We start from the raw sequence: 14,180 nt of genomic DNA, 5'->3' as shown, positions 1-14,180 counted from the left end.
AACCACAGCCTTTCCTCCAGCGACTCCAGAGTGCTATCTGGGCGTCAGAGTGGGGACTCCGTTTGCTCAGAAACAGACATGAAACAGCTGGGATAGCCGACCAAGACAAAAGAGAAACGAGACAGACCCCCAGCCTCCCAGAGTATCAAGATGAGAAAGGGCAATAATAGAAGAAGGGAGTCAGTCGCAAGTCAGTGTCACCAGGAGCAAGGTCAAGGGGCTGCCCAGGACCAGTGTTAAAGGAACAGGCTGGATGTTTAGTGACACTTACAGAAGGGGAAGAAGGAGAATGGGGAGGGAGGAGTACCCCCCCCAGCCCCCGCCCCGCCCTAGCAGGACAGGGAAGGGCTTTCTTGACAGTGGACAGTATACCCTGGGAAGTCAGCCACTCCCCTCTCAGGCCTGGCAGAGGGAGCACCGGAAAAAATGCCCTACTCAGGAGAAAACTATGCACCTTCTCAGCACACCCTTCCTCTTTATCAGATGCCGATCCCTAGGGAGCTATTTTGCAGCTCTTTGTAAGGCATAGCTGACTACTAACAGGCTTATTCCCTTTTGCCCCATAGTTTCAATTAAATTCCCTCCTCCTGTCCACCTTAGGGAAAAAACAGTTTCATTCCTGTATTCAAATTTTGACTTGTCCTCTTAACTGGTTATCATGTCTGCGTGGTTCTCTCGCATGAATAGAAGAGACTCTATTTGTATGATAGTCATGAGCATACTTTTTCCTGAAAATTATCCTTTCATTTTCTCCCTTCTGCTGGGCAGCTCCAAAGCAGCCCCAGGCTGGTTGCATCGGGCTGGGGCACTGGAGACCTGCCTCCCAGAGATATGGGCAGGCACGGCGACCCCTCTGCAGAGGCAGGCCCTCACGCTGCACTGGTAACCACGGCCACCCTTTACCAGCCCTTGCTGCAGTACACGGGCCTCTGAGAGGCATGCCCACACTCAGCAATCTCAGTGGATCCTACAAAGACCCTACATGGTAAATTTTCTGACTTCCTTTACCGATAAGAGACTTGAGTCTCAGAAAGATAAAGCAGTTTGCTCACTTCACTCACATAGGAAGTGCTAAGGGAGAAAATGATTAAGGTCTGTCTCTTAATTCCCAGTCAACTTTACCTTGGCTTAGTTTCTTTTCTTTTATTGAGATATAGTTGATTTAGAATAATGTATAAATTTCAAGTATACAACATAGTGATTCACAATTTTTAAAGGTTATACTCCATTTATTATAAAGTACTGGTTATATTCTCTGTGCTGTACAGTATTCCTTGTAGCTTATTTATTCTATATATATATATGTGTAGTTTGTATCCTTTTTAATGAATATTATTACATTTATAGTTGTACAACGATCATCACAACCCAATTTTATAGCACTTCCATCCCAAACCCCCAGCACATTCCCCCACCCCCCGAACCTGTCTCCTTTGGAAACCACAAGGTTTTCAAAGACTGGGAGTCAGTATTTATACTACAAAGCTACACTGATCAAAACCATATGGTACTGACACAAAGACAGAAATATAGATCAGTGGAACAGGATAGAAAGCCCAGAATTAAACCCACACACCTACATCAACTTATCTATGACAAAGGAGGCAAAGATGTACAGTGGAGAAAAGACAGCCCCTTCAATAAGTGGTGTTGGGAAAACTAGACAGACACATATAAAAGAATGAAATTAGAACACTCCTAACACCATGCACAAAAATAAATTCAAAATGGACTAAAGACCTAAATATAAGACCAGATACTATAAAACTCTTAGAGGAAAACATAGGACAAATTCTCCAACATAAACCAGAGCATTATCTTCTCAGATCCACCTCCTAGAGTAATGACAATAAAAACAAAAATAATCAAATGGGACTTAATTAAACTTCAAGTGTCTGCACAGCAAAGGAAACCCTAAACAAAATGAAAAGACAACCCACAGAATGGGAGAAAATCTTTGCAAATGAATCAACTGACAAGGGATTGATCTCTAAAACTTATAAACACCTTCTACAGCTCAATACCAAAAAAAACACACAACCCCATAAAAAAAATGGGCAGAAAATCTAAACAGACAATTCTCCAGAGAAGACATACAGGTGGCCAAAAAACACATGAAAAGGTGTTCAACATCACTATTAGAGAAATGCAAATCAAAACCACTATGAGTTTGTATCTCTTAATCCCCTACATTTAACTTGCCCCTCCCCCCAGTCCTTCTCCCCACTGGTAACCACTGGTTTGTTTTCTATATTTGTGAGTCTGTTTCCTTTTCATTATAATCACTAGTTTGTTGTTTTTTAGATTCCACATATAAGTGAGATCATATAGTATTTGTCTTTCTCTGTTATACTAATTTCATTTAGCATAAGACCCTCCTAGTTCATTCATGTTGTTGCAAATGGCAGAGTTTCATTGGCTGAGTAGTGTTCCAGTGTGTACACACCCCACACCTTCTTTATCCATTCATCTGTTAATGGACACTTAGGTTGCTTCCATACTTGGCTATTGTAAATAATGCCATGAACACTGAAGTGCACATAACTTTTCAAAGCAGTGCTTTCGTTTTCTTTGGATATATATGCAGGAGAGTAATTTCTGGACATTACAGTTTCAGACTCTTTGAGGACTGAGGTTCAGTTCTTAACTAAACACCTGAAGAGTTGCCGGGGGTGGGGGTGGGGTCGGGCCTCCGGAATCCAGGAGAGTGTGCAGCCTCCCTGCATGCTTCCGCTGTTTTTTTGTTGTTGTTGTTGTCTTTTTTTTGTCTTTGTTGTTGTTGTTGCTATTTCTTGGGCCACTCCCGCGGCATATGGAGGTTCCCAGGCTAGGGGTCAATCGGAGCTGTAGCCACCGGCTACGCCAGAGCCATAGCAATCAGGATCCAAGCCGCGTCTGCAACCTACACCACAGCTCACGGCAACGCCGGATCCTTAACCCACTGAGCAAGGGCAGGGACCGAACCCACAACCTCATGGTTCCTAGTCGGATTCGTTAACCACTGCGCCACAACAGGAACTCCTGCTTCCGCTCTTGATTGCAGCTGCCAACTGGCTGGTCTGCAGATCATAGGACCCCTGAGCACACAGAACTTGCTTTCTCTCTGCATCCATGCTCCCCAGGCTCAAATTGACCGGGATGGCCTGGAGACCCTAACTCCATTCTCCCTCCTCCACTCTCCTCATTGACAATTTCTTTGTTTTTTTTTTGTTTGTTTGTTTGTTTTGTTTTGTTTTTTCAGGGCCGCACCCGAGGCATATGGAGGTTCCCAGGCCAGGGGTCTAATCAGAGCTGCAGCTGCTGGCCTACACCATAGCCACAGCAACACCAGATTCAAGCCATGTCTTCGACCTACACCACACCTCATGGCAACATGGGATCCTTAACCCACTGAACGAGGCCAGGGATCAAACTCGCAACCTCATGCTTCCTAGTCGGATTTTTTTTTGCTGTGCCACACGGGAACTCCCTCATTGACAATTTCAACCTTTCTTTGCTCAAATCTCCTTTTTGTTAAAATATACTTAAAATATACCATTTTTCCTTTTTTTTTTTTTTTTTTTTTTTTTGGTCTTTTTAGGGCTGCAGCATATGGAGGTTCCCAGGTTAGAGGTCAAATCAGAGCTACAACTGCTGGCCTACAGCACAGCCACAGCAAAGCCAGATCCAAGCCAAGTCTTCGACCTACACCACAGCTCATGGCAATGCAGGATCCTTAACCCATTGAGCAAGGCCAGGGATCGAACCCGCAACCTCGTGGGATACTAGTTGGGTTCGTTAACTGCTGAGCCATGATGGGAACTCTATAACTGTCTTTCCATTGACTTCTAAACATATTCAGTTCTCTCCAACCTAAAAAAGAACAGGAGTTTCCACTGTGGCTCCCCAGTAAGGAACCCAATACGGGTTCGATCCCTGGACTCACTCAGTGGGTTAAGGATCCAGCATTGCTGTGAGCTGTGGTGTAGACTGGCAGCTGCAGTCTCGATTTGACCCCTAACCTGGGAACTTCTATATGCCGCATGTGTGGCCTTAAAAAGAAAAAGGGGGAGAAAAAGAACAGAAATTGGCCCTGGAAGGTCAACTCTCTATAGCTATTGCCCTATTTCTCTCTGCACTTCAGGGTCAGACTTCTTGAAAGAACTTTCAACACTTGCCTTCCTCACTTACTCCTCCCTAAACTCCAGTCTGGCTTCTGGCTTCATCACCCTCCCCTCTACCAGTGGCCTCTGTTTTGCTAAGCAGAGCATGATGCTTTTCAGTCTTCATCTACATGGGTCTCTCAGCAGCACCCAAGCCCCCGCATGGATCCCCTCTCTCCACACTCCCTCTTGTGCTCTCCTCTGGTCCCGCTGTTTCATTGCCACATGGACAATTCACAGTCCTCATCTGCAGCCAAGCCTTTCCACTCAGCTCCAGGCTCATGTGTACAACTGCCTACTTGACCTGTCTTCACAGATACGTAAGAGACAGCTCAGATCAACCATCCCTAGAACCACATTTTTTCTCCCTCCTCCCTGACCCAATGCTGCACAACCCAAAACATCTCCAAGTCCCCCTTCCGGTCTCACTGGCTTCTAGCCGGCCAGTTACACAAGCCAGAACCCCAGGTGCACCTGGGGCCCCTCTCACTTCACCCCTGACACCCAACCCAACACTAGATAGTGCCTGTCGACAGCACATAAAAATAGCCCTGAGATCCGTTCCTTTCTCACAGTCGCTTTCATTTCCACTCGGGTGCAACTGCCAGCGTTCCTAGTCTAGACAATTCCAAGAGCCTCCCAATTGTGTCTCTCCATCCACCGCACCCACTGCACAGATCAGATAAAGCCAATGATGTTTATAAAATGCAAGTCTGGTCATGCCTCTGAGAAGAAAGCAAGGACTGTGGCCTGGCTCCTTCTTACCCCCAGCCTCATCTCTCTACAGCCCCCAGACTCCCACCTCCTCCTAGGTCCTTGCACTCCCTTCCTCCGTGGCCTCCCCCCCAACCCCGCCCCATTCCATGCTGCCGCCCCTTCTGAAGAGCTCTTCTTCACCCTTCTCACCGCCCTTACTCCTCCTACACAGCAAAGAATGACCTCCTTGCTCTTCCTGGCTGCTCTGTCTAGGGAAAGTTCCCCTTTATGGGCTCTGGTAGCATCATGACCTGCTCCTTTGTGGTTGTCTGTTGGACTGGACTATATCTCTAAGTAACACGAGCACAGGCTGAGTCTGTTTTGCTCCCTATTGTACCCTTCACACCCACCTCCATGCTGCCCACATAACTATCAGAGTAGCTAACATTTCTGTGTAAGTACCAGCTACTAAATGCTTTGTATGGATCTTCTCACATATTCCTCATAACAACCCTGTGAGGAGGTACTATTCTTCTCCCCTCTTTACAGAGGCAGAAGTAACTTATCCATGATCGTTTAGCTAATGAGAGGCAGAGCCAGGTTCCAACTGTAGGCAGGCTACCTGCAGAGTCTCTGTAGTGACCAGTGCACTCTACTCAGCACTGTCCATGTCTGGGTTAAGGAGGGAGGGAAGGAAGGAAGGAGGGGAGCAGGGAGGGAAGGAGATGGGGGAAGAGAGAGGGAGAGAGGGGAGGGAGGGAGGAAAAGGATTGGAGGAGGGAGGGAAGGGAGGGAGGAAGGAGGAAGGGAGGGAAGAGATGGAGGGAGGAAAGTGAGGGAGAGAGGAGAGGAGGGAGGGAGGGAGAGAGGGGAGGAGGGAGGGAGAGAGGGGAGAGTAAATAAACACTTCTGCTGGATATTTCGGTGCTATCTTACACAGAAGTAGAAGTCAGGCTTTAACGCTCCCTGAGGAGCCCTCCAGCTCCAGGTGTCTGTGACTGGGGCAAGTGAAGGGAGAGGAGAAAGAAGGAAAACCTCATCCCAACCCCAAGCCTGATGTTCTACATTTGCCCAGATCTGAGCAGCCATGAAGCTCCAGCCTGGTCTCCCTCTCTAGCACAGGGCAAGCCCAGACCCCACCCCCACCCCACCTGCCTGTCCGAATGCCCCTCATTTTCTGAGCATCTCTGTCCTGCCAGTCCCACTGTTTGGACGTCTCCCTATTACTATTTCTCTAGATTCTGCCCATGTTTCAAAGTCTAGTTCCCTTGCTTCAGAGAGTCCTGTGCTGACCAATCTCTTTCTTTTAACCTATCCTCTGATCATTTATCCTAAAAGTAATGTAAAAACCCCAGATACAAGGTTGGACAAAGACAGTAGAAGCACTTAGAGGCTACCGGAGGATATTACAGTGTGAAAATGACACCACCATTAAATAATAATGAAAGTGTTAGAAAAGAAAACAAGATGGTGGCCGCTTGCAAAGAAGTTAAATCCCTCAGAAAAGATTCCTATGATTCTAGGCCTCAAACAGAAAGCAGGCCATGCAGAAGCAGCTCCTGCCCAGCTGCTGGGTTCCTGAAGGCCAGGAAGACAAACATCGGTGGGTGGTGGTGGTGGTGGTGAAGACCAGGCAGGAAAGAGATCACTCAGACAGAGAAACGGAAGTGAGGGCCTGGCGGGGGTGGGGCACGCATGTTCTCCTGGTGCTAAGAGCTGAAACAGCCTAGGGCCCATAGAAAGGGCACGGAGCCTAAGCACTGACACAGACGCACCCAAGGCTTACAGGAATACTCAGAAAAAAAGACAAACGTCAATGGTGGTGAAGGGCATGGGCTTATAGCCCTATCCTGCTATTTTTGATATATGAATGAATTCAGTTTTTTCCACTAATTAAATCTATTAACAGAACTTTGTGGCAAGAGTTATTTCTCAAGTTCCCCTTTGTGCTGAGAAACCAGCATATGCTACCTGAAAATACTTCAGGAAATTAATTGTCTAAGAGTATGCATGAGGTAATACCTGAATTCTAATGCCGTATTACATGTAGGCACATAGTGATGCTATCTTATAGTATTTGCATTACATTTTAAAGCTATAAAGCATGACTGTATTCATGGCTTCATTTACTTTTCACGACACTCCTCTGTCCTGGCTATTCTCTGCTCTGCTGTCCCTCAGGCAACACTCTGGATGTGACCTTGTGGCCACAGGGACAGCAGAACTTGGCTTTCTCTGGGCACTGGACACCTCCATTAATGCAGACTCATGCCACCGAGGCTTTCCCATGACCACGGCACCAGGGTGGGTCATGGAATCACTGTCTCCAACTGAGGAATCCAAGACTCAGGAAAGTGCATGGGATGTAATTAAGCTGATGGCTCGGATGCATTCCTAGGAAATACTTTCTACTTCACACTCAGTGGATTTTCTCACATATCCCTCACAACAACCCAGTGAGGAGGTATTATTATTCTCCCCTCTCTCTGAGACAGAAGTAACTTCACGATCATTTAGCTACCGAGAGGCAGGGTCTCTGCATTCACTCTACCCAGCATTGTCCATGTCTGTGGCAGGAAACTTCTCTCGCTGAGTGTCTGCACAGAAGAAACTTTACCTGAGAGTTCATCAGACGAATGGTGGTCTTCGTGCCCACATCTTGTTGGAAGTTGGCGGTGGGCGCCCCATTAAACCTCAGGACCGCCTCATGATCATCTAGAAACCACAAGGAAAGAGAACACAGGTGATGAGCATCAGTGGGGCATAGAGGGAGAAGTTCTGGCGGGAGGGAGGGCGGGGCAAGAGAATTCTACTTGCCAGTCTTTGTCGCGTCAGGGCACCCAGAGGAAATGACCAGTCTGTATGGGGCAGTCAAGAAAAGTTCACAGACAGAGATGACCTCCTGTCTGCTCAACCATGGCAAAGGCTAAAGAGGACCACCTGGTGGTATTCCTGAAATGCATTCATTGATGCCAGTGTGTCCAGGCACAGGAAAAACAGGCACAGGGCCAGTGCTCTGCTTCTAGTAGAAACACTCTTCCAGTTACCAGAGGAGAAAACCATATATATTCTCTCAATATTACCAGTAGGTCACACTTCTATCCCTGTCAGAACAATGAAGTTACCAATAAGCTTGGTCTATCCCACAGTGCAAAGCACCCCATAGCACTCTGCAAAGCTCGCGGTGCTTGGCCAATGGGAGGGACTCACTGTGGCATCTGAGACAACTCCCCATGTGTTCCATTTAGGAACCTGAGGCCCAGGAAGGGTCACAGACCTGGGTGCTGGTGATGGAATGAGAGGCCATAGAACTAAACTAAACCCCATGTTTTCTATTTTAAAAAAACCCCACAAAACTGGAGTTCCCATCCTGGCTCAGCAGTAATGAACCCAGCTAGTATCCATGAGGCTGTGGGTTCAATCCCTGCCTCGCTCAGTGGATTAAGGATCCAGTGTTGCCATGAGCTGTGGTGTAGGTCATAGATGCATTGCTGTGGTTGTGGCTGTGGCTGGCAGCTACAGTTTCGATTTGACCCCTGTCCTGGGAGTTTCCATATGCCTCAGGTGCAGCTGTAAAAAAAAGCAAGCAAACAAACAACGACAACAACAACAACAAACCTCTTTGTCAGAAACAATGACTTAAGTCCAGCCAAGATCAAACACACCATCTTTTTTCAAAATCTACTCACTCCCCAGCTCTTGGTCCTTATCCTTGTAGCTGTTCAAGCAGAGTTTGGAAGACTTGGAGGTGATTCTCTGCCCAACAGTGACCAATCTGATGAGAGAGGGAAGCAATGACTTCTAAGATCCATCCTAACCCTGAAGCCCTGTGATCCTATGAGAGCTCATCTCAAGCTCTTTGATCAAATAAGCTTTGGCTCAGGGCTGAAATCTGCACAAAATCGGTAGGTCAGCCCAATCCTCTGTTGTTCTAGTTCTCTCTGTGTGGGTTTGTTCTTCAGGCACAAAGGTGGCATCAGGGGAAGGGTAGGGGTGGATTTTGGCCCAATATAAGAGGACCTAAAAGGAGACTCCCCACAGAAGTAAGGAGGAAAGCCCTCCCTTTATCTCAATTCTAATGTATATCCAAAACCTCAGGAATCTAGACATCTGATTCACAAAAACAACCCTGTCCTCAATCCTAGGACAAAATTTTATCAAGATAGTTTGAAAGTTACATGAGACGTGCATAGTTCAAACACTATCAGATTACAGGACAGGCACACAGAACGGCAAATAGAGCTGGAAGTATATCTTTACACAACTCAGATTGCAAAAGTTTTATTGGAATTAGGTTTTTCAAAAGTGACCATGAATCATAAATGAATCAGAAATGATTCATTAGCAGTTTCACTTAGGAGTTTCTGCTGTAGTGCAGAGGGTTAGGAATCTGACCACAGTGGCTCAGGTTGCTGTGGAGGTGTAGGTTCTATCCCCAGCCCAGCTCAGGGGTTAAAGGATCCAGCATTGCTGCAGCTGGGGTGTGGGTCACAGATGCAGCTGGGATTCAATCCCTAGCCCAGGAACTTCCATATGCCATGGATGCATATAAAAAGAAAAGAAACTCACTTAGCCGATGTTCCCATTTAACAGGTGAATAAATGATCAATCTGAGCATCTTAATAGAAAAGAAAGATAAGGAGTTCCCTGGTGGCTCAGTGAGTTAAGGACTGGCATTGTCACCACTGTCAGGTCACTGCTCTGGCATAGGTTTGATCACTGGGCCAGAAACTTCTGCATGGAGTGGTTGTGGTCAAAATAAGAAAAGAAAAGCGTGACAAGCTCCACATTTGATCTTAGCCAAAAGACCAAGAGACAATGACAAGCTCAAATGGAGTAACTGAAAGTAGGAAAAAAGAACTATTTACAAAGTTGTAAGTAGAGTTTAACAAGGTAGAACTCACCAAGGATTGGGACAGTACCCTGGAGTTGGCTCCAGCAGGAAAGCAGTCCCACCTCTACACTTGACACAGCAGGGGGAGCGGAGACCCGAGTGGACGAAGGCCACCCTGGCACGAACCACAGCCTTTAGGAGGATGCAGCTCTAAGAGGGAATCAACACCCCAACCTCTCTTTCTCCTCCCTCTGACTTCCAGGCCTAGAAGGGAAAGGGAGTGAGTAGGGCTCAGGAACAGAGAGGGCTGCTTGAAAAGGGCTGAAACTTTTAGTCAAGGGAGAGAAGCAGCCTGTGGTTACCTGGCAAAGAGAGGGGGGGTTGGGGGGGGCCACAGGCACCCCAGCCTCACTCTCCATCTTCTTCTTCTCAGTGTTATACCATGCTTCTTCTTTTTTATTTTATTTTATTTTTTTTGTACCAGTGCTTCTATTGTCTGGTCCCAAATAAAAGCCAGAGGGCAAGGACACCCAGGTGACACAGTCCAGATTTCAAATTCCTGGGCACAGAGTTGAAGAGTGGATTTAGGGGGGCAGGTGAAGAACACCCCGCATAGGAGACTTAGGATGGGTCCTTGGTATTGACCACGAGAAAGGAGAATGATTTTGTTCCTTCAGTAAATACTGAAAAAGCACCTACTCTCTGCCAGGCACAGTTCTAGGAGTTGGAAACAATGGTTGTGAGCGAGAAAAACAGAGTCCTTGCCCCTCAAGACCTCAAAACATACTGCAAGGAGAGAGGCAATAAATAAGCACAACCACCTATATTCAAGATAATTATAGATTGTGATTATCACCATAGCACAAAATAATAACCTATAATGGAAAAGAATCTGAAAAAGAATACATTACACACACACACACACACACACACACACACATAACTGAATCACTTTACTATACACCTGAAACAGTGTAAATCAACTATACTTCATTAAAAAAAATCTTTTTAAATACCGTGGCACAAATAAATTGAGCTGTGTAACAGAGACCCCAAAGGAATCTCCTTTAAAAAGAGGAATGATTCCGGGGCTGCCTCTGAGCTGAGACCCACGGGGCCTGGGAGGGCCCAGAAAAGTAAATGCTAGCCAGAAGATGCAGCAGTGTCAAGACCCCAAGGAGGGTAAGGATTTGGCTGCACACAAGTGAGAGAAAGGAAAATAAAAGATGTAATGAAATAAGTTGGCAGAAAGCAGATCATATAGTCTATGGAGGCCAGGTATGAAATTGGGATTTTATTCTAAAGATTTTCAAAAAATCAAAGAAGAAAACTTTAAAACAGGTCATCAAATTTGGGCTCATAAGGAGAGGGGACAGGATCCTTGTTTACCAAGCTTCCCTTGCTATCGCTACTGAAAACTAAAAAAAATTTCAAACTCAAAGAGGTCTCTAGCAAAACACCAGGAAAAATCCCCAACAACTGGGATCCCGTCAACAAGCCTTGTAAGGGAGAAGGCTGTAGAAAACAGGGCCCTTCCACTTAGAATTGGAAAGCAGAAAAAGAGGCAAATTAGAAAAGGAAGAACTAAATCACACGATATGACAGCATGCCTAGAAAATTCAATAGAATCAGCTCGTTAACATAATCATAAACACATCAAAATCTACTGCCTCCAGGTGTAACTCTAAATAGCTAGTAATTATGGTGCAAGAAATTTTATCCCTTTTTGAACCAGATATGTTTTATATTTTCTGATTAGATTAATGGATCATATAACATATCATTTCAGATATGTTTTATATTTTCTGATTAGATTAATGGATCATATAACCATTTATAGAAGACTACATTCTGATTCTGGTTAGGAAAACTAGATATGCTACAGCTCAGGGCTGGCAAACTATGGCTTGCAGGCCAAATCTGACCTGTCCCACGCTTGCAGATAAAGTTTTATTGGAACATAGCCAAGTACATTCATTTACTACTGTCTATGGCTGATTTTGCACCAGAATAGGAGAGTTGCATTATTGTGAAAGACACTATTATGTCCTCCGAGCCAAAAATATTCACCATCTGGCCCTTTATGGGAAGTTTGCTGACCCCTGTATCAATCAACCATGCTCTCTAAGCTACTCAATCCAAGGGTGTCTTCCCAGCTCTCCTCTGCCTAAAAACTCCATCTGCCCCCAAATATGCCCAAACTCCATCCCCCATTGCTTTCCATCATATGGTACCACCCACTTCTCTTTCAGCCCTTCTCATTCATTGGACCTTCTGAATTTTATTTTTTGCTCGTCCTTCTTCTTCCCTGTCCTTCAAATGTACATTTTTTCCCAGTTTTCTCATTAGTCCTCTTTCCTGGGCTACAACGCTCTCCTTGATACAATGACTTCTCAATCCAATCTCCCACCCTGACCCTTTCCTGGAAGCCAATGCCCAATCGCACAGATATCTGGCCAGGGAATTCGGCAAACACCTCAGGCTCAGCACGCCTGAGAGGAAGTCTGTCCTGCTGCAGAAGCAGGCTCCCCTGTGACAGGACATAGCCTGTTGGCAGGCCAGAGACCCTGGCTCCTGCCTCTCACTCAAGGTCCTTTCCAGTTAAAACCAAGTCCTGTCTCTTCTACCTCATGATGCCTCTCAGATCAGACCATTGCTCAACAGGCCTGGCCCCTCTCACTTGCATGTGGCAACAGCCTAACAGCAGAGAGACTATACAGCAGTCCCCATAGAGAAGTGGACTCGGAGAAATTAGAAATCTCTACAAAACACACATATCCCATCACTTGCTTACTCAAGAGCATTCTAGGGCTCTCCATGGCTTAAAGAACAAAATCCAAACTCTTCATCATGACCGACCGTCAATGTTCTCTTAAGAACTGATCCCCGGCTACCTTTCTGACCTTATTCCTCAGCCCTCTTCCCCCTACGGGGCCCCACCTCCCAGCCGAATAGGATTATTCATGATGCTTAAACATACTCTGCACTTATTCCCCATGCAGCCTCTGCCGCATCTCAGAATACGCTTCTCCTTTCTTCTAGGTGAGCAAGTCAGCAAGAATACCAAGGGATTATTTTAACCTGGCAAGGGTTTCATCCATTATTATAAAGTTGCAGTTGCCATGAGAAGCAAGAGCAGAAGTTAGGCTAAGCGTGGGGGCCTTGGAGTCAAACACCCCAGTTTCAAGCCCCAGTCTGCTATTACCCAGTTGTGTCACCTCTCTGAGCATCACCACTTAGCTCATCAGTAAAATGGGAACAATAATCATACGACCTCATAGGATTACTGGAAGGATGAAAAGAGCAAGACTTGTCAGGAACACAGCAAGTGCACAACAACTGTTACTCCTATGAGTTATAGAATTTTTAAAATGTTATTGCTTGACATAAATATTCAAACAAATCTGAGATACTTTATACATATACATATCAAAATCAAGTGACAATGACTCTGCCCACCACTGGCTGGTTTGTGGGACCTCTGGAGACATAGCACATTATTATAAACCCTCTGGTAAACAATTTTGTAATGGACCAGGAAAAAAAAAAAAAAAACGAGCCTTAAAACCTGTCTTTCTTTGGTCTTCGAGCCCCTATCCTAGATCCTGAGGATATTTCCCCTTTGGGTGTCAGCAGCAGTCACTTAAGTTACCTTCACAAAAACTTCATTGGCAGTGTTATTTATAAGAGCAAACAATTTGAAACCATCTGATATGTTCAACAGCTGGGAACAAGCTAGGCAAATTCCAGGTGTGGTGGGAAGGCTTTGTGTCTGGCAAGCTCGGAGGCCTTTAACAAAGGGCCTTTCCTTTCACTTTCTTCTTTATAGTCTAAGTTCCTTTTTGGCATTGTTGACGAATCCACGAATGAATAAAAGAATACATGAATGAATTTCTGAAAGTTATCTGCTAGACTTTAAGAAATACCCTATAAAAGGAAGGTAAAAGAAACACCTTATAAAAGGAAGAACATTTGAAGTCTAGCATGCAATTTTCATTAGCTCTCAGGATCAAAGTGCTTCTGTGGAAACATATACTTGAAATTATAACTGCGGTCTATAGAAAAGACTACTTTAATTAATGTTTGGATAAATGGCTCCAAAGTTTTATGATGTGCCCACAAATAAAGATTATAGTTCCAGTTCGTGGAAGTAGTAGGCTCTGCCTGAAACTTCAACACAATCCCCGCCAGGCAGACAGGGATGACTCGAAGAAAGGGATCAGCTAACACCTGGAATATTCTAAACACTCCCATTAAAGAGCAAACATGGGGAAGAAAGAAAGACATTTCACTCCATTATGGATGAACAAAGCCCAATTATATTCTGTTTCCAGAAAACGAAGTCCAAAAGAAACCAAAAAAGCAAAAGCAGAAGTTGGGGTGGGGCTGGTTATCTTGGCAGCTTTTATTCCAAAGTGTTGCCTATTGGGGACATATAAAATGTGATCTCACCACTTCTTTCTGCTCTAGAGGATCCAATTTGGGACTACTTTTCTTCTTTTGAGAGC

General features: G+C 45.4%; 1 protein-coding gene across 20 annotated transcripts in view; it reads right to left on the bottom strand.

Moving 5' to 3' along the window:
* ST6GAL1 (ST6 beta-galactoside alpha-2,6-sialyltransferase 1) overlaps positions 1–14,180 on the bottom strand; it is a 138,226-nt gene that overhangs the window by 22,806 nt on the left and 101,240 nt on the right. For 19 of the 20 annotated variants that reach the window (XM_021070032.1, XM_021070027.1, XM_021070029.1 and 16 more), the window contains one exon: positions 7,456–7,553. In XM_021070032.1, the coding sequence (XP_020925691.1) occupies positions 7,456–7,553 (98 nt within the window). Of the gene's footprint in view, positions 1–7,455; positions 7,554–8,527; positions 8,636–14,180 lie in introns of those variants that run through there. The other variant, XM_021070038.1, reaches the window with a different exon arrangement.

Source organism: Sus scrofa, chromosome 13 (assembly GCF_000003025.6).
Source record: "Sus scrofa isolate TJ Tabasco breed Duroc chromosome 13, Sscrofa11.1, whole genome shotgun sequence".
Classification (NCBI taxonomy): domain Eukaryota; kingdom Metazoa; phylum Chordata; class Mammalia; order Artiodactyla; family Suidae; genus Sus; species Sus scrofa.
Note: the sequence above shows the minus strand (reverse complement) of the source record. Positions and strands in the feature narration are given on the sequence as shown.